General features: G+C 59.8%; 1 protein-coding gene across 6 annotated transcripts in view; it reads right to left on the reverse strand.

The window, feature by feature from the left end:
* Positions 1–4,679: 4,679 nt before the first annotated feature.
* ASMTL (acetylserotonin O-methyltransferase like) overlaps positions 4,680–17,980 on the reverse strand; it is a 68,090-nt gene continuing 54,789 nt past the window's right edge. For 5 of the 6 annotated variants that reach the window (XM_059158664.1, XM_059158660.1, XM_059158661.1 and 2 more), the window contains 6 exons: positions 16,389–16,551; positions 14,393–14,568; positions 12,577–12,694; positions 11,595–11,738; positions 10,314–10,436; positions 4,680–6,288 (listed from right to left, as the gene is read on the reverse strand). In XM_059158664.1, coding sequence (XP_059014647.1) covers positions 6,068–6,288; positions 10,314–10,436; positions 11,595–11,738; positions 12,577–12,694; positions 14,393–14,568; positions 16,389–16,551 — 945 coding nt within the window. In that variant the 3' untranslated portion in view covers positions 4,680–6,067. Of the gene's footprint in view, positions 6,289–8,478; positions 9,695–10,313; positions 10,437–11,594; positions 11,739–12,576; positions 12,695–14,392; positions 14,569–16,388; positions 16,552–17,980 lie in introns of those variants that run through there. The other variant, XM_059158663.1, reaches the window with a different exon arrangement.

Raw genomic sequence — 17,980 nt, forward strand, 5'->3', positions numbered from 1 at the left:
GGCGGCCAGCGCGCAGCCGCTAAGGGCCCCACGCCCCGCCCCGCGCCCCCGCCCGCCGCGCCCATTGGCTGCGCCGCGCCCCCGCGGGCTGCCGGGAGCCGCGCCGCGCCCCGCCCCGCGCCCGCCAGCGCCGCGCCCATTGGCCGCGTCCCCGCCGTGGCCCCGCCCCTTCCCGCGGGCCGCACCCCAGGGCATGGCGGGAGCGAGGCCCCGCCCCTCCGCCGTGCGGGCCGCGGGGGGTGGGGGTGGGTCTCGGCGGCCGCCGTGACCTTGTCAAGGTCACCGTGGGGCCCGGGCGCTCGCTGCCGACCGGCAAGGCCGCGCGTCGTCGGGTCCCTGCGCCCGGCTCCTTCCAGACCGCGGGAAGGGCTCACCCCGCTGCCCTCCGAGGCCTGGCTGTCACGGCCGGGCCCGCCCTGCAGACCCCCGACCCCAGCCCCTGAACTTCCTGCCTGACCGACGCCCGATCGCGACCTCCGGGCTCGCCCCGGAGACCCCCGACCCCAGCCCCTGAACTTTCTGCCTGACCGACGCCCGACCGCGACCCCCGGGCTCGCCCGGGAGACCCCCGACCCCAGCCCCTGAACTTCCTGCCTGACCGACGCCCGACCGCGACCTCCGGGCTCGCCCCGGAGACCCCCGACCCCAGCCCCTGAACTTCCTGCCTGACCGACGCCCGACCGCGATCTCCGGGCTCGCCCCGGAGACCCCCGACCCCAGCCCCTGAACTTTCTGCCTGACCGACGCCCGACCGCGACCCCCGGGCTCGCCCGGGAGACCCCCGACCCCAACCCCTGAACTTCCTGCCTGACCGACGCCCGACCGCGACCTCCGGGCTCGCCCCGGAGACCCCCGACCCCAGCCCCTGAACTTCCTGCCTGACCGACGCCCGACCGCGATCCCCGGGCTCGCCCGGGAGACCCCCAACCCCAGCCCCTGAACTTCCTGCCTGACCGACGCCCGACCGCGACCTCTGGACTTGCCCCGAACTCCACCCTCCACCTTCCCCCCCATTCCCGACCACGACCACTTAACTCTCCCTGCTGACCCCCGGCTCGCCCCGAAGACCCCTCCCCCCGTCCCCTGACCCCTCGGCTGCCCCTGCTCAACCCTGAGTTCACGTCGGCCTCGCCCCGAAGACCCCCCAAACCCCAATCCCTGGCGCATCGCGGTGACCAGCGCCCTACCGTGACTCCCTAGCTCGCCCAGATCACCCCCACCCCCCTGCCGTCCCCACCACCCTCTGGCTTTCCCTGCTGACTCTCGAGGTCAGGTACCCCCCCCCCCCAAACTGACACATCTCGAGACACGCCTCCTGCCCCAGAGACTCAGACCATCCCAGGCCTGGTCGCCCTGGGCCCCGGTGGAGGACCCCACCCCGACATGGGGGTCCCAAAACCCATATGGGTTGGTGATCCATGGTGGCCCTCAGCGCACAGGGCCTGTGTTCACCCAACTGCTCAAGTGTGCACACTTACACACGTGCACTTGCACATAGAGGTGAAGACCCACTCCTCACACAGGTGCACTTGCACACACGTGCATACCCACTCCTTCCACGCATGCATGTGTACACATGTGCACACCCACTCCTTACACGCAAGTACTTGCACACACACGTGCACACCCACTCCATGCACCCCCAGAGCTCGTGAAACTCCCCAAGCCTGGAGGTTCGCCTCCTGAGCCTTTTACTGAGTTGTAACCAAATTGCAGGAGCGGTAAGTGTATCATGAGCTGCATTTTACAGCGGTGTAAACAGCGAGCTCCGAACTCCATCTTTAAGAGCAATCCTCAGCCCCGGCTTCTTGGGGTTTCTCCCTCCCTGTCTCTTCTCCTATTCCTTCCTTTTTTCCTCTGCGCCTGCCGCACTTCCGTGTGGTTTCCTGTGTCCACAGTAGCAGGTAGAAAGCCCTTGTGCTGAATGGGTGCCGGCAAAGCATCCAGGAGAGCCCAGGGCACCCCGAGGCTATGATTTCGCCGGTCCCCGGTGTCCTTGCAAATGCCTGCCTGCATCCTGTCCTGACCTCCAGGAGAGGCAGGGAAGGCTCTTGGCAGGGCACAGAGGCTGATCGAGCTGTAGGGGAGAAGGTGGGGGGAGGCATTCAGAAGTCACTTAAATGCTTAGAGGGTCTGGGCTTACAAGGAGGGCTGTGGGGAGTGCCGTGGAGGTTCTGGCACATTCCTGAGCTTCACTGGGACAGGAAGTGGAGAAGGTCCCTGGAGGGTCCAGTCACACTCTGGCCGGAGCAGCCATGGGCTCTGCAGGAGAGGACAGAGGGCCGCTCTGGGTGCTGGGTGGGGATGAGGAGCTCGCTCGGAGGCCCACGTCTGGGCACTCCCAGGTGAGAACTGGATTAGCCTGTCTGGGCTGGAAGGGGCCCTCGAAATGATGATCACCGCCCCGGGGTTGGGGTGGGTGGGTGGGGCGGAACCTCAGGGCCCAACCAGCTGCTCGCCCAGGATGAAGCTGGTTGGGGTCTGCTCAGACTGGGACTCCAGGCCTAGGACTGGGAATGGGGGGCTTCCGCAGAGTGACCCCTTCTGGAGGTGGGGACGGTTAACCTGGGAGAGGTCTGCACCCCTTCCTGTGCTCCAGATTCCCAGTGGCCACCCCAGCAGCGGTCAGCCTGGCACCTCCAGGGGCCCTGGAGAATGATTCTGAAAGAAAGGAAGGAAGGGAGGTAGGAATGAAGTAACTCGTGTTAAGAACACATTTTGCCATGGAGGTTAAACTGAGGCGCTCACCTGTTCGTCCTTGGGGTGTGTGTGTGTGTGTGTGTGTGTGTGTGTTGAGGGGGGTGGGGGACATGGCCCTTGTGCTCCATAGAGGTTAACCAAGAGGGCAGCGGGGTCTCTCCAACCCAGACACCGAGAACCTCGTGTACCTCGGAAAGGATGGCCCAGGCAGAGGACCCCCACCCCGAGACCGGAAAGGGGGCACGGGGATCATGAGAAGGATCCCACGTTCCTAAGACCCAAGACCGCAACTTGGGTGCCGCTAGAGGTCAGCGGCGACCTGGCCAGCAGGTGCGTAAATACGCATCCCCCAAATTTCTGAGAAATGGGGGTGTGAACTAATAGAGGTTGTCGTAAGAATCCGTGGTAAAACCTTGTGCATTTTAGCTAATGGCTGACAACAGGGCCGTGCAGTGAGGGGGCTGGACCACGGGGTAGGGTTGCCTGTTGTGAGCCGGCAGGTGGGTGAGTCCGTCCCTGGGGTGGGGGTGGTGGCCTTCACGGAGGCTCTGCCTTTGAGTAACCCAGTCTGGTGAGTGCTGAGGAGGCTGGCCAGGAGTGGCGCCAGATACTCCCACACGCGACCTTGGGAGGGAACCTCGGGAGGGAGCCTGGCGATGTCTTCTTGGGTGTTCTCTTGACGGCTTCCCGTCCAACCCCCACCCTCGAATGTCTGGAGGACAGAGTTCATCCGGCGATGCGGTCAGACAGGGCAGACACCTGCGGTAGGAGAGCATGCGTGCACCGGGGAACGACCGTCCCCCGGAGTAGGCGGGGGGCTTTGCTCAGGCACGGAATTGCAACCTGCGAAGCCCTCTTGGTTCCTCAAGAGTAAAGACCCTATATATTTTTTAAAAAATATTTTACATATTTATTTGAGAGCACAAGCAGGGGGAGAAGCAGAGGGAGCAGCAGGCTCCCCAGCGAGCAGGGAGCCCAATGTGGGCCTCGAACCCAATCGTGACCAGCAACAGGTAACGACTGAGCCACCCAGGCGGCCCGAGTAAAAACCCTTTAAAGACATATACCTGTGTGTGCACGCACACCCTCTCCGTTCTTTCCCAGACTCCCCTAAAGACAGCTTGAGCAGCGTTCCTAATACATGAAAGGTCAGGTCTTTAGAGTATAGAAATTCCATTTTCTCTTCTCATTTTTCCGAGGTTTGGCTACGAAAAGTTCCTGCGGACAAAAACGGGTCAGGATAAGGAACCCACAGAACCTTTGTGGGACTCTCCAGTGAGATCTGGCGGCTGCTCTCCACCCCGGGTCTCCCTCGGGTGGATCCGGGGTTTCAGGACACAGCTGTGGGTGTGCAAAACTCAGGGTCAGCCCCTCCGGGGGTCGTGGGGCCGGGTCCCTCTGTGCAGCCGGGACCCACGGGGGCTTGGGTGTTCCAAGTCACGGCAGCAGGCACCAGCAGTGGTGAGACGCACGGTGGGTTCTAACAAAACCCATGTCCTTGAGACAGCTCACGGGCCAGCCCAGGGGCCGGACAACAGGTGTACGGGGAACACCCACTGCCGAGGCCACAGCTTTCCACCTATACAAAAGGTCCTGCAGGAAACGCCCTGTTCTCCCAGATGGGGAAGGACATGACCGGGGTGGCCCAAGGGGACCGTGTCAGTGTCCCCCAGCTTCCCCCAGCTGGGGCCAGTTCACGGCGGATGTGAGCCCTGGCCAGTGGGTGTGGGGACTGGATGGGGTGGAGGACGGGCCCCAGGGAGGGAGGAGCATCTTCCCTGGCGCCTGCCCGGGGCCGGGAACAGGGGACAGAGGAGCCTTGAGTCCTTGAGCTTTGTTCTCAGCACAGGGCAGTCGTGGGCGCCCCGGAGGACAGCACGGCCCCTTAGATCAGCGTCTCATTCCCTTCTCCCACTCCAGCCTCCTACGGAGACACACCTTGTGATTCAAAAGAAAGAAAGAAAGAAAAAAATTCGGACTTCAACCAAAAAGTATGCATTTATGTCTGCGTAGAACAGATACAGATAATACACAATATATAGAATTTGCATTATAAGTATATACCTCTAGAATTGCACATAAAAGATACATACTGCATGGTTTTACAAAATAGCTTCATACACAGGAAGCGTTAATCTGCATAGATTTGTCTATGTTTAAGAAACGTACAGTGTTTTATTTTCACTCTTATTGGTTTTCAATATTAATTTTTTTCAAAAGACTTGATTCACTTATTTGACACAGAGACAGGCGGAAAGCGCCTGTACAGGACTGAGGGAGGCAGAGGGAGAAGCAGACGGTCTGCTGGGCGAGAGAGCCCGACGCGGGACCCGATCCCAGGACCCCAGGATCATGACCGGAGCTGGAGGCAGACGCTTCACCGACAGAGCCCCTCTGGGTGCTCCTGCTATTATTACTTTTTAAAAAGATTTATTTGGGAGAGACAGAAAGAGAGAGCAGGTGCATGTGGTAGGGGTGAGGCAGGAGGAGGAGAGGATCTCAGCAGCCTCCCCTTCGAGGACAGAGCCAGACCCGAGGCTCCATCCCACCACCCTGAGATCGCGAGCTGAGTCGAAGCCAAGAGCGGAGGGCTCGGCCGACCGAGCCCGCCAGGCGCCCCGGAAGGTGGCTGTGAGCCACGAGCACGGGCAGAGAACGCCGCCAGGCTGGCCTCGCCGAACGTGGCCCCTGTGGGACTGGCCGGGCCGTTTCTCCAATCATCCCGTGACGTCAAGGACAGACGGCTCGTGGGTCATAAGCATTTGCTGCTGCCCCCCACGAGAGAACAGGGACACACCTGCCCTCTTTCAGACAACGAGGTAACTCAGGGAACATACACGAGAGACGTGAGCGAGAAACCGGTCGGCTGGGGACGCGGGTTGGACGCCGCGGGAGCTAACCAGCTTCTTAAAGACGTGAGCTGTCCAAGGTCGCGGGGGGAGGCCGCGGCCCTGCTCCCAGCATCCAGGCGGGAAGGGTAGGAGACGGGGAGCCCCAGGAACCCGGCACGCGGCAGGTGTCCCGCGGGACCGAGCGGCCGGGAGTCACACGGACACACATGTCTAGAACAGGTGTGAAGGAGGCGGCGGCCGCAGGTTGACTCCTGCTGGAGAGCCAGCCATGTAGGTAGGTCCTGGGTTGGACAGGTCCTGGGGTGCGCACCTGGCTGGTGTTGCCCACCTCCGGGCACAGCCTGCCCCATCTCGGGACCCACAAACGAGCTTGGAGCAGGTGCATTTTGCTGCTTTATTCTGTGTGGTTCCACGGTTGGTGAGATGCTGTCAGTCCTGGTGGTACCTAGTGGTTGACCCTGGGGACGGGGCCGCCCGTCGGCCTCCTGGGAGAGCAGCGTCTCATGCCGGGGGCCTCAGGGTGGCGAGGCTCTGGTGCCCAGCATCACGTCCAGCCTGTCCCCCGCGTGTGCGAGCCGCACGTCCCAGAAGCCGTGGCGCTCCAGCAGCCCCCGGTACTCGGGAAGGCCGCGCTCTCTCCCCTGGGTCCGCACCAGCAGGTTCAAGGACGCCGGCAGGCTGCCCCGTGCCGCTGGCTTGTCCTCCAGGATCTTCTCAGCCACCAAGATGCCGCCGCCTGTGAAGAACACAGTTAGCTAGAGTCACAGACAAGATTTCGGCAGGGAGCCTCGCGGGGGTGGCCGGTTTCGAGCGGCACGGGAGCTCGGGCCGACTTGCGGGGAGGCTGAGGACACTGCCCGCCAGCCTGGGGAGCCAGAACCGCAGGGGGACAGACAGAGACAGACATGGAGAGAGAACACAGAGATAGCGAGGGGTCTCACGGGCCAGCCTGGACGGGGGCTCAGTCACACAGACGCAGCCCAGGGCTCCCCTGAGGGTTCCCTGTGTGGGGACACAAGCCAGAAACGCTGGGTGCAGGGTCCCGTGGTCCCAGCAGGGAGCACGCATTCACCCTGGAAACCCCAGGAGCACACCCGGGTCGGCACCTGCTTCGGGACATGGCCAGGACCAGGCACGCCAGACCCAGGAACCCTTACGTGACGGGTGCACAAAGCGTGAGAGCTTCAAGAACAAAGTGTGTGCGTGTGTGTGTGTGCATGTGTGTGTGTACGTGCCCCGAACGCGTCTGTCCGCGTCTCTCCGTGCAAAGCCCTTCACAAAGGACGGAGAAACCAAGCGGCGGGAACTCAGCTCCCTCGGGACGCTTCGGAGCCCGGCAGGACGTAGTTCATGTCTGCGTTCTGGGGTGGTTGTCCTTCCCCTGAGATCCACAGGCAGGGGGCAGATCCGCAGGCAAGGGCCCAGTGGTGGCCGTTGCTGGGACAATTCTGGGGCGTCTTCTCTTGCTGGTTCCAGGCATGCAAGGGAACGCGGGGTAACCGAACCGGGATCGGAGCATTTCTCTAGCGTATCATCCATTTTGGCGTTTTTCAAACAAATGCACACGGGGGTCTAACACCACAGGCTCCAGAAGACTCAGGTTAAACCGGGCACTTTCGGCTCTGTCCTGTGGACCCCCAGGACCCTCCACTCTGCCCTGGGTGCGGCTAACCACCCAACTCCCAGCTCTGGGGGCGGACGGGAAGCCCCGGTTCCTAGCGGCTGCCATGGCCTGTGTTGTCAGGTCGTCTGTCTTGAGGCCAAGTTCAAGCTAACAACTCGGCACGCACGGGCAGGACGGCAGCCTTCCAGCGGGTGGGGGCACTTTCACGATCGTTTCACTCGCAGCTTTGTGGACATCCGCTCTGGGCTGGGCTCCGTTCCAGGGCTTAGGCACGCTGCAGGGAAGAAACAGGCAGAAACCCGTCTTCCCAGGAACACGTTCTCTGCGCAGAGCAGCCCGTGTGCCCACGTGACACGGGGATGGCCGCGTGAACGCCTGCCTCTCCCCGACAGCGTGCGTGTCCTGGGGCTGTGGCAACAAGTGACCACAGACTGGTTATTTATTCTCTTTCAGCTCTGGAGGCCAGAGTCTCAGGCCCAGGCGGGGCAGGGCTGCGGAGATCCAGGCGGGGCAGGGACTGCTTCCCGCCCAGAGGCTCCAGGGGAGGGTCCTTCCTGCCTCTTCCAGCTTCTGGGGCTCCAGGTGTCCCTGGGCTGGTGGTCACATCCCGCCCGTCTCTGCCTCCATCTTCAGGTGGCTTCTCCTCTGCGTCTGCGTCTCCTCTTCTGTGTCTTGCGAGGACCCCTGTCCTTGCATTCAGGACCACCCTGACCCAGGGTGAGCTCATCTCACAGCCTTCCCCTCACCACCTCTGCAAACACCCTATTTCCCAACAAGGTCCGGTTCACACGTTCCCAATGGACATGACTTCGGAGCGGCGGTGGGGGTTAGGGGGGCAGGCAAGTTGCACGAGCCATCCAGCCGCACAGACCAACAAGGATGCCCGAACGCCACCGCCTTTCTTGGCACGGAACTTGGCTCATTGAAAAGCAGTTGCTCAATTTTCTCTGCGGCGCTTGTTAACGTGTCCCCAAACGCTCACGTCCCCAGATGCCCCAGGAGATGGGTCCACGTGTGGCGATACTGTTTCCAAACACTCCGACGTGTGACGTCCCGCACCTGTGTCCGAGTCTCTGCTAGTCCAGCCCACGGGACTCTCCACGCACCATCCGCACCTGAACCATCACCTGAGGACCCTCAGTGCTGTCCCGTGGTGGGAGCACCGTCGTGTCTGGTTCCTGGGCAGCGTCTGGGTGTACTTCACTCCAGAATGTCTCCAGGAGCCTCCTCGGAATGGCGGCGGCGGGGGGGGGGGGGGGGGGGCAGTGCTCAGCGCTTTGAGTCCACAAACGCCTGTGGTGCTTTCTGTCTACAGCTGTGAACTGGTAATTCGCTGTCTCGGTTGCATTTTTTTTTTAAACATTTTATTATTTATTTGACAGAGAGAGAGAGATCACAAGTAGGCAGAGAGCCAGGCAGAGAGAGAGGGAAGCAGGCTTCCTGCCGAACAGAGAGCCCGATGCGGGGCTCAATCCCAGGACCCTGAGATCGTGACCTGAGCCGAAATCAAGGGTCGGACGCTCAGTGCCCCCCAACACCCCTCCCCGCTGAAGATCCACCATGGCCTTGCTGTCCTCACTCTCCTTTTGAGGGACCCCGTGTATTTCTGATGCCCATTCCTGGTGCGGGACTCCGTCTCCACGCAGGCTCACGTCTGGATCCCCGAGATCCCGAAACGTCGGCTTTGTGCCCAACGCGGGAGGCTTCCTGGATTCCGGGTCCCGGGGTCCGGCATGAGGGCTCCCAGCTAGAACCCTAAATCGTCTCACTTTCCTGGCACGGTTGTCGGTCCGCTCCGTCTCTGCCTTTTTCCCCGTTTTACTGGTTAGAACTTTCCTGCTGTTTGTTCCTGCGGCCACGCTCTGTGCACGGAGCGGGGGACGGACTCTGCCCTCTGCCTTCTGCGAGCCTGTTTGTCCCACGGTCCCCAAGCATACCTTTCAGTTCTGGATGCCTGTTTGCCTGCGCAGAGCGGGGGGCACCGCGTGGAGCTAGGAGACTCTCCATGTTTCTCCCAGACTCTGCTCTGGAGGGTGGGCGTGGGGGGTACCCCGAGCGGCCAGCACGTGGAGGAGAAGGCGGACGGGAGGCATCGAAAATGCTAGCTGAACCTCATGCCGAATAAAATGTCCCTGTGTGCCCTCTACGGGGCCCTGTATCTGAGCTGGGGGCCACAGATAACATGGCCCTGCCAGGGGGCTGCCGGGGGTGATGTTTAATTGTACGGGTCATCTCAGCTGGACCGCGGTGCCCAAATTCGTGGCCGAGGATCTCTCCGGGGGTTTCTAGGATGGTTCCTTGAGGATGAGATTCACGGTTCAGTCGGCAGAAGCAGGTGGTGTGCCCCGGTGTGGGTGGGCCTCGTCTCATCAGTTGAAGGTCTCGAGAGCAAAGAGACTGCCCTCCTGCAGGAAGAGGGAATTCTGCCTCCGGCTTGTGTGCAGACTTGAGCCTCAGCAGAAGCCTGTCCCCGGGTCTCCGGCTGCCCGGTCCACCAGCAGACGTTCGACATCCCAGGCTACACAATCACATGAACTGACTCCTCGGAACAGACCGGTCTCTCTCTCTTTCTCTAACACTATCCACACACACCCTGTTGCACTTCAGCTTTGCGTTCTCTGTGTGCGAAAGAGGAGCTCAAACGCGCGGGGCGTTTCCCGGCCGCCGTGGAGTGGAAGGACCCGCGAATTGCTATAGTGTGTTTCTTCCCTAAGTGGACCAGGCACAGGACATGGGAGTGAGGGCTTTGCTTTGTGGGACTGGGGACCTCGAGGGCCTGGTAAGGGATCCCAGGAACTGGGCGTGCCCCTCTTTGTGGCCTGATGGGCCATGATGGCCCTGAGTGGTTGGACATGGTGGCGGGGACAAGGGTCGCCCAGGACAGCAATCGGAGAAGCATCCTGGAGACTCTGGGGCCTGAGAGCAAAGATGCCGTCACTGGCTTTATCGGGACTGGATGAGGGGATCCAGGGAGACGTCCCCAAACCTTCCTCCACCCCCTTGTGGCGCGAGCACATCGTCAGCGGGACGCGGTAAACAGCGCCGGGGGCACGGCTCTCTGTACACATCTTTGTTTCTTTGTAAGTGGAAACGGCGTTTCCGTTTGCAAGAAGGACCCGGTCGCGGCCCGGACTCACCCGGCTTGCAGCGGCTCGAGACGCGGCTCAGCAACTCGCAGACTTTGTCGTCCGGCCACTCGTGCAGGATTCTGGAAAGGATGTACAGGTCTGCCTCCGGGAGGTCGTCCTTGAAAAAGTCACCTGGTGTGACAACATGATGTCAGGAGTCCGTCAGGGACACCGGACAGGGTCCTGCCCCTGCTGGACACCGGGGGTGTGCCGCTCCCCAGAGCTGCTGGAGCAGAAGGCAGAGACTGCCTGTGGGGGGAGAACGGTGTCCTGCACCCCACAACCTGCAGCGGGGAACCCCGGGCCCGCCACCTCGTCTGCCCTGGGGCTGGGTGTTCCCAAGATTCGGGGCGGGAGCGGTTTCACGTCCAGCTGCCCCCACACTGACGGCTGCCCCTCCTGGAAGTTCTCCCTCACGTCGAACTCAAGGCCTTCCTGCTCTAGCTTTTGCGGAACTTGCTTTTGGGGTTTGGGTGGGCTGTAGACACCTGGAGATGCTCACGTCGGCCATTCCACGTCCCACCTGCCCTCCCACCGTGACGGCTTCCAATTCCACTGCCACTCGCACTCCTATTCGCAGGATTTGGAGATGCGTACGGGTGTGCACATACACACAGAGACCCACATGCACGCACACAGACAAAACGCAGATCTGCGCAGAGACATATACGTATCTGCACGGACACGCAGACAACACACGCATATATGCACAGGCACACACATATACATAGACACGAATACACAGACCACACGCCCATACGTGCATGTGCACAGAGAACAAACGCACCATGCACACACATGCAGAAACACATGTGCACACACAGCACACAGGCAAAACCACACAAGCATGCACACGCACAAACAACACTCGTGCGCATATACCCACATGCAGAAATAAGTGCACACGCAGCACTTGTTTCTTGTTTCATATGCACGCACATACAACACACATGCGAGTCTGTGCACACCCAGGCACACAAACACAGAGACATATACACAGGCGCACATTTGCAGGCATACAGACAATAGGCATGTACATGGAGACACACATATGCACCCACAGATGATGTACACGTGCACACACATGCAGAGACAACACACACATGCAGAGACAACACACACATCTGTGCACACACACAGAGACACAGGCAGCACACACAGATATGCACATATGCAAACACACATATACACACACAGACACAGTCACACACACAGACGTGCACCTGCCTCTGTACAAACAAACAAGGCCGGCCGAACACTGGCTCACAGCAAAGACCGAGACGCGTCTACCTGGCATGAAGCTGATCCGGTCCGTCCGCCGTCCTTCGGGCTGAAAACACGTGACGTGCTCGATGACCTCCGGGAGGTCAAACACAGTCACCTTCAGACGCGGGTACTCCTGGGTGAGCGCTCGGGCCAGGGCACCTGTGCAGCCTGCGGGAAATGCCAACACACACTTCGTGACCCGACCTGCCGGCGCTGATGAAACCCTCACCCGTCTCCCAAATTCAACCATGGTAAAACCAAAATGATGCCTGAGCACAGAGACTGAGGTCAACACCGGGAAAGAAAGCCAGCCATGGCATAGATCTGTGTGGTCTCATGCAGGCCTCGCGGCCTCTTGAGGTCAGGACCTCACTTGCTGGTGCCAGAGCCAGTGCTGGTCCAGCACTGAGCAGGGGTGGGTACAGAGTCATGGAGGGCGAACAGAGCCCAGCTGTGTGGTGGGGAAGGGGAGGCTGCACCTTATCTCCTTTCTGGTGCAAGATGGTTGGTGTGATGGCTGGTGCACCAGCAGCCACTCTGGGCCACCAGCAAGAAAGGTATGTGGCTGACAGGGAAATAAAACCTGGTCTTCTGGGACCCCAATCCCACTGGACCTCTTAGGCAGGCATCTGCTTGCCCTGCGTGCTGTCCCTGGGCTAGGGAGTGGGTTGGGATGGGCAGGAAAGTGTATGAGGCACAATTAGAGCTGATGGGATGGGGGCAGATGGGGTCGCGAACCTCTTCCCGCCACTCAGCATCCACCAGAAAGGGCCCTATAACCTTTGTGGGGGTCCTTGCCCGTCGCTAGAACCTCCTAGCACTTGGGGATTTCTGCCCAAGCCCCGGCTCCCGCCATGGCCAAATTCAGGCCTCAGATGCTTCCTCAAGAGGGAGATGCATCCTGGACATCTTAAGAGCACATGAGGTGAGCATGACTTCACATAAGAAATGCACAGAGCCCTTTGCTCCCGATTCCTGGCGGGAGCGGGCGGGGGGCGCTACGCACCTCCTAGGTCACAGGCGGAGGTGAACTGGGACAGGTCGAAGGCGGTGGCCACCTGGCGTGCCGTCAGCATGGCGAAGCCGTGCATCGCCCTCATGAACTGCAGCGTCTTGTGCTTGCTCTGAAAGAGAATGGGGCGTGAGGAGAGCCCCCACCGAGGCCCGGGGAGCTCCTGCACTCTGGCTGGGGGCCACCGGGCGTTTCTGCAGGTGGGAACTCAGCGGGGCTCACGGGGAGGGGAGCGTCAGGGCACAGCTGCACCGGGGAAGGGGTCTGGTGGGGAAGTGGGTCGGGAAAGGGGACCTGTAGGGCAGCGCTGGGTCGGGAGGGGGTTGGGGAGACACAGTGAGGCCTGGGTCGGGAGGAGGTGGGTGGTGCAGAGCCGGCAGGGGAAGGGCAGAGCAGGGTTAGGGGCAGGTTGGGGTAGGGTCGGGCAGGAAGCCGACTTGAGGGGTCCGAGGGGGCAGGACCTTGTCCAGCCCAGTGCTGCGGGTGTGGGTTGGGGGTCCAGCGGCACTGGAATCCCCCCTTTCCCATCCTAACAGATGCCACGTCTAAGAATCTGAAGTCAGTCGTCGGGGATGGTCACCCTGGAGGCTCCAGACCCCCCACAAAGGGTCTCTGTGGACAAGGAGGAGGGGTCCAGGGTGGGGTCCCCCAGGGACCCCTACAGCTGGCTCCGTGCTGCTGACTATCTCAGCAAAAGTCAGACCGGAGCCCCTCGCCCAGCTCCCCTGTGGGGTCCCCGTGTGGTCGGGACCTCTGCAGAGCAACATGGAGGATGGGGTCCCCCGTTGGGCAGGGTGCCTCCTGGGGCCCCCAGCGCTGCAGGGTACACCATGGTGAGGAGATGCTGGACGTGTCCCTGAATCCCACAGGGACAGACGGGGCCGCAGGCAGCCCACCTGAGCCAGCCCACCTCACAGGGGTCCCTCCCTTCCTCCTGGCCCTACACCGCCCCACTCTGTTCCCAGGGAGCCCCGTCTGTGGCTTCTCTTCTCTGTCTCCACCCGACTGGGGGTCTCTCTGCTGCGTCCGACTCCCCTCCACTTCCCATGTCAAAACCTAAGCCCCACGGGGATGGCGGTCAGAGGTGGGCATCTAGCAGGGGACGGGGTCATGAGGGTGCAGAGATACCTGCCTCCGTCACCCGGTGAGGACTAGAGAGAAGACAGTCGAGTTCGAGCCAAGAGACCCTGAGTCTGCAGGCGTCTTGACCTTAGATGCTACCCCCAGAACCCTCAGAAGGAAATGTCTGTTGTCCGTAAGCCCCCTGGCCTGCACCCTCCTGAGACCGTCTGTCTCTGTCCCTGTTGCCCAGGCTGGGTACAAGCCCCGTGCTCTCACGGTCAGTTCTGGATCCCGCGGACAGCCTGGGTCAGTGCCACAGGTCTCTGCCCTCGGCCAATGCTGCACCCCAAACCCCCAAAGCATTCTGGAAGGGGAAGGGGAACGAGGGAGAGACACGGTAGGAAGGGCTCTGCGGACCGTGAGCTCGAAGGACAGGGTCCCTCCGATTTAACCACAAGAAGGAAACACGGTGCGTTAATTCTGTGCAGGCCCAAGTCCGGTCCTACAAGCACTGTCTCTTCTCGGGCACCACCTGGCCCTGGTGGTCACGGGACCACCTGGCCCCCATCTCCCTGCCCTGCCCCTGCCCACGGGCCTCCCTGCACGGCTCCTGAGGTCACAGGAGCCAACTCTTGTGGTTTTCTAACAGTTCCCTGTTAACCCACTGGCAGGGCAAGGGTTCTGCACCCGTCGGTCCTTTTGGAAGATACGCCCACGACGTGACAACAAACGTTCCGAGTCTCGGTACCTGAACGGGCTCTTCCGCCTTCCTCCCAAAAGCCGCGCTGGCTCCCTCCCGCACGGCGAGCTCCAGGTCTGTGAAGAGGCTCCAAAAGTGGTCGTTACTGTGCATGGCCAAGCCGTGCAGGGAATACTCGCCGTCCGACGCCAGGTGCACGTCTGCCAGCTCCGTGTTGCGGTAACCTGACGTGACAAGGCGTCGTGGGGGCTCCTAGCAGGGAGGCCGCAGCAGAGCCCACGGCGTGGGTCTTGACATGGGGGCACAAACCTCACCTGCCTGACTGGGGCACAGGGCATCCGCTCAGGGGCGGCTCCATGGAGAGACAGCCCAGACCCAGCATGCAGGTGGACTCCTGTGTTAACCAAGCAGGTGGACATTCCCAGGGGTGATGCCCCCAAACCCCCTAGGACAGTCACTTGGCTGGGTCATGGTGCCCAGTTCTTAGGTACAATGCCAGGAGGGACGTTGCTGTGGAGTGTTTTGACATATAGAACTACAGGCGACCTTGGGCAATGTGGGTGGATCACATCTAATCAGGCGAAGGTGCCAAGAGCAGGGATGACATTTTGCTGAGCTAGAAGACATTGTGTCTCAAGACTTCAGGGTCACTGTGTACTGATTTTCAACCACCCCACTAGCATAGCGGGATGAGCCATTTCCTTGCTATACACCTGCAGGTCTACAGACCACGGGTTCTGTTTCTCTGGAGAGCCTGGACTGGTGGTGAGTCTCTTCCTGTCTCCACCCTCTTCGTGCCCAGCTGGGCTGTCTGTAAGACCTGGCCCGTGGGAGCCCCTCTGGGACACCTGCATCTGGAGAATGGAGACTGGGGGTACAGGTGATGGTGGGGAAGACCCTATCGCTCCATGGAAGGTTGCACAGGCTGAGAAATGAAGAATTATGAGAAATAAAGAACAGCACCGAATCCCTTTTAACACCTCAGTGTCGTTCTTCTGAGGCCTTTGGAAGAGCAGCAGTGCCCCCTGTGCATGTGGGGGAACGGTTCACGGGGTTTGCCTGCAGAACCCTGCAAGGCATCAGTGAAAACGTGTGGGAAGAAGGTCCCCGGGGATGAGAAATCTGGACACCTGAAACTTTCTCGAGGTTCAATCATTATTTTGGACCGAAGAGATCATTGTTACAATGATCTGGGTGAGGAGAAAGTTCTGCTTTCTAGGCTCCAGATCGCAATCACATGTCTGTATGACTTTTGTACAAAGGGCAGGTTCTGGGGCTTTTGCCAGCACCCAGCTTTCCTCCTCATCACAGAAGGGAAGCTGCCTCTCCTGCCCGGGGCCCTCGATCCCACCTCCCCCCCACCATCACTCCCAAGGTTTCCACAGAGACCATCCGGAGGATCGTCTGCTCTGAGGCCATGCTCAACAGTCTGGTTCACTTCAGCAAACACTGTCACCCACACGGTTCATCAGTCCACCCATCCATCCTCCTACCTACCCATCTATCCCTCCTTCCACTCATCCATTTACCTACTTACCTACCTATCCATCCACCCGTCCATTCACCTATCCATCCACCCAACTGTCCATCCATCTACCTACCTACCCATCCATCCATCCATCCATCCATCCGTCTATCCATCAAAATCTCCTGTTACTTACCTACATATTTTTCATCTCTATTACCAAGCTATTATCTGTCTAGGTGTCCCCACCCATTCATCTCATTTGTCTAAATAAGCAAAAACAAACACGTATCTATGTTCTGCACACACATATATTCCACGGGTTTTGTTTCTCTGGTGAATGTTGATATAGGTCGTTTGAGAGCAGAGCCCATAGAGAAGTCACTCTCCTAATACACCCCCCCCCCTCTGCCAACGCACACCTATGTCTCCTTTCTTCTATTCTCTGCTTCTCCCCTTGGGGAAAAGCCACGTTCTGATGGTCTCGTCCTCCCCGCCTTGGCTCAGAAACCACCTTCACTTGGTGACTTACTTCCACCTACAAGGATTCTCAGCAAGACACCTCAGATGTCCTCTTACCTCTGTCTGTCTTCTCCAGCAATCCCAGGGCCACACAGACATCCAGGAGCCGTTCAGTTCCACACACAGAGGCATCGATTTTGCCTGCGATATCCACGGCCTTCAGTGGGCCGTCAACTTTTAGTACATCAAACACATTCAGCTTGCAAGCCATGAACAGGGCCTATCCATTAGAAACAACTACAGTTAGACTTACTCTGTGACTTATCAAGGACTTTTGACTCCTGTGGACCCAAAACATGAAGGTCAAAGCTGTGAAACATATTTAACTTGTCAACGGAAACTCCTCCAGAGACAGTAGATTTAGGCACCAGCTGATACCAGGTTTGCACAAGGCAAAAGCACATCAGTGAATAACAAGCAGAAAAACGGTGCCATGGGGAAAAAAAAAAAAAAAAAAAAAAAACAGTGTGCTGCGGCTTTAGGCTGAATGGTGTTTCCACCCAAGATCTGTAGGCTGAAGCCCTAACTCCCAGGACCTCAGGACATGACTGTATTTGGAGGCAAAGGGCTGTCCTCAAGTGCAGAGTCTCTACAAAGCTCAGAACAGATGCCCTCCGGTGACAGCGATAACCTTCGCTCACACTGCCCTCACCTCGTAATGCCAAAACCATCTGTGACAACTGATGCACGTTCTCAAGGGCCCGATGCAGAGCTGCTTCCAGAACGAACCGTGACGGCCCTGGTGAGGAGACACGCTCCCAGGCTCCTTCCTGCCCCTCAGCTTGGTCAGCTCACCTGACCGCTGGGAGACCTTTGTTCAACACAGCGATGTAGTAAGCGGGCAGACAGACACACAGGTAGCTAGGCGGACAGATAATAGATCAGATAGGCAGACGAAAGATAGGTAGATAATTGATCTTTGATCACAGGTACATAGGTAGATAGATCCTAGCTGATAGTTTGAGGACAGGTAGATAAGCAGGTAGATCGACAGGAAGAGAGGGACAGCGTATACGTCCATCAGGTGATGGTCCAATGCACTATCTTTTAACTATCACTTTGCAGAGAAATTTGACATTTTGAGGCATAACACAGAACAACCACTTCTCCTAATCAGGAGAGCTTCTGCCCCAGACGAGGCCAGGGAAGTGGCCAGGGCTGCAGTGTGGGAAGGGGCAATCTCCAGTCCCCCCACCCAGCACCCCAGAGCCACTGACGTGGTCCCTGCGGAGCCCAGGCACGGGGAGGGCCGCATTCCAGCTCTCTCTCTGAAGCCCAGAGCTGCTCAGACGGCTGGAAGGTCGGCCGAGTGGGACAGAAGAAGGTTGGAGAGATGTAATGGCCATGTGGCGGCATGGATGGCCGCACCAGCCCTGTCCCTGACGGAGGTGGCGGAAGACGACCAGGTGGGCTTCTGCCTCAGAGGCTGTCCAGTGTGGCGTGGGTACCCGGGTGTTTCTGGGAAGTGTCTATGACCTCGCAGGAAGGACTGGGGCGGCCACAGCCACAGGCACCAGCTGGCTCCAGAGAGCACCCAGTGGCCTGCAGGTTCCCTCACCACCTGCGACACCCTCTGGCTGGAACAGGTGTCTGGGATCCCAAAGCCACAGTACGAGGAGGTCACAGATCCCTCCAGGCAGCTAGTGACC

Source organism: Mustela lutreola, chromosome X (assembly GCF_030435805.1).
Source record: "Mustela lutreola isolate mMusLut2 chromosome X, mMusLut2.pri, whole genome shotgun sequence".
NCBI classification, from domain to species: domain Eukaryota; kingdom Metazoa; phylum Chordata; class Mammalia; order Carnivora; family Mustelidae; genus Mustela; species Mustela lutreola.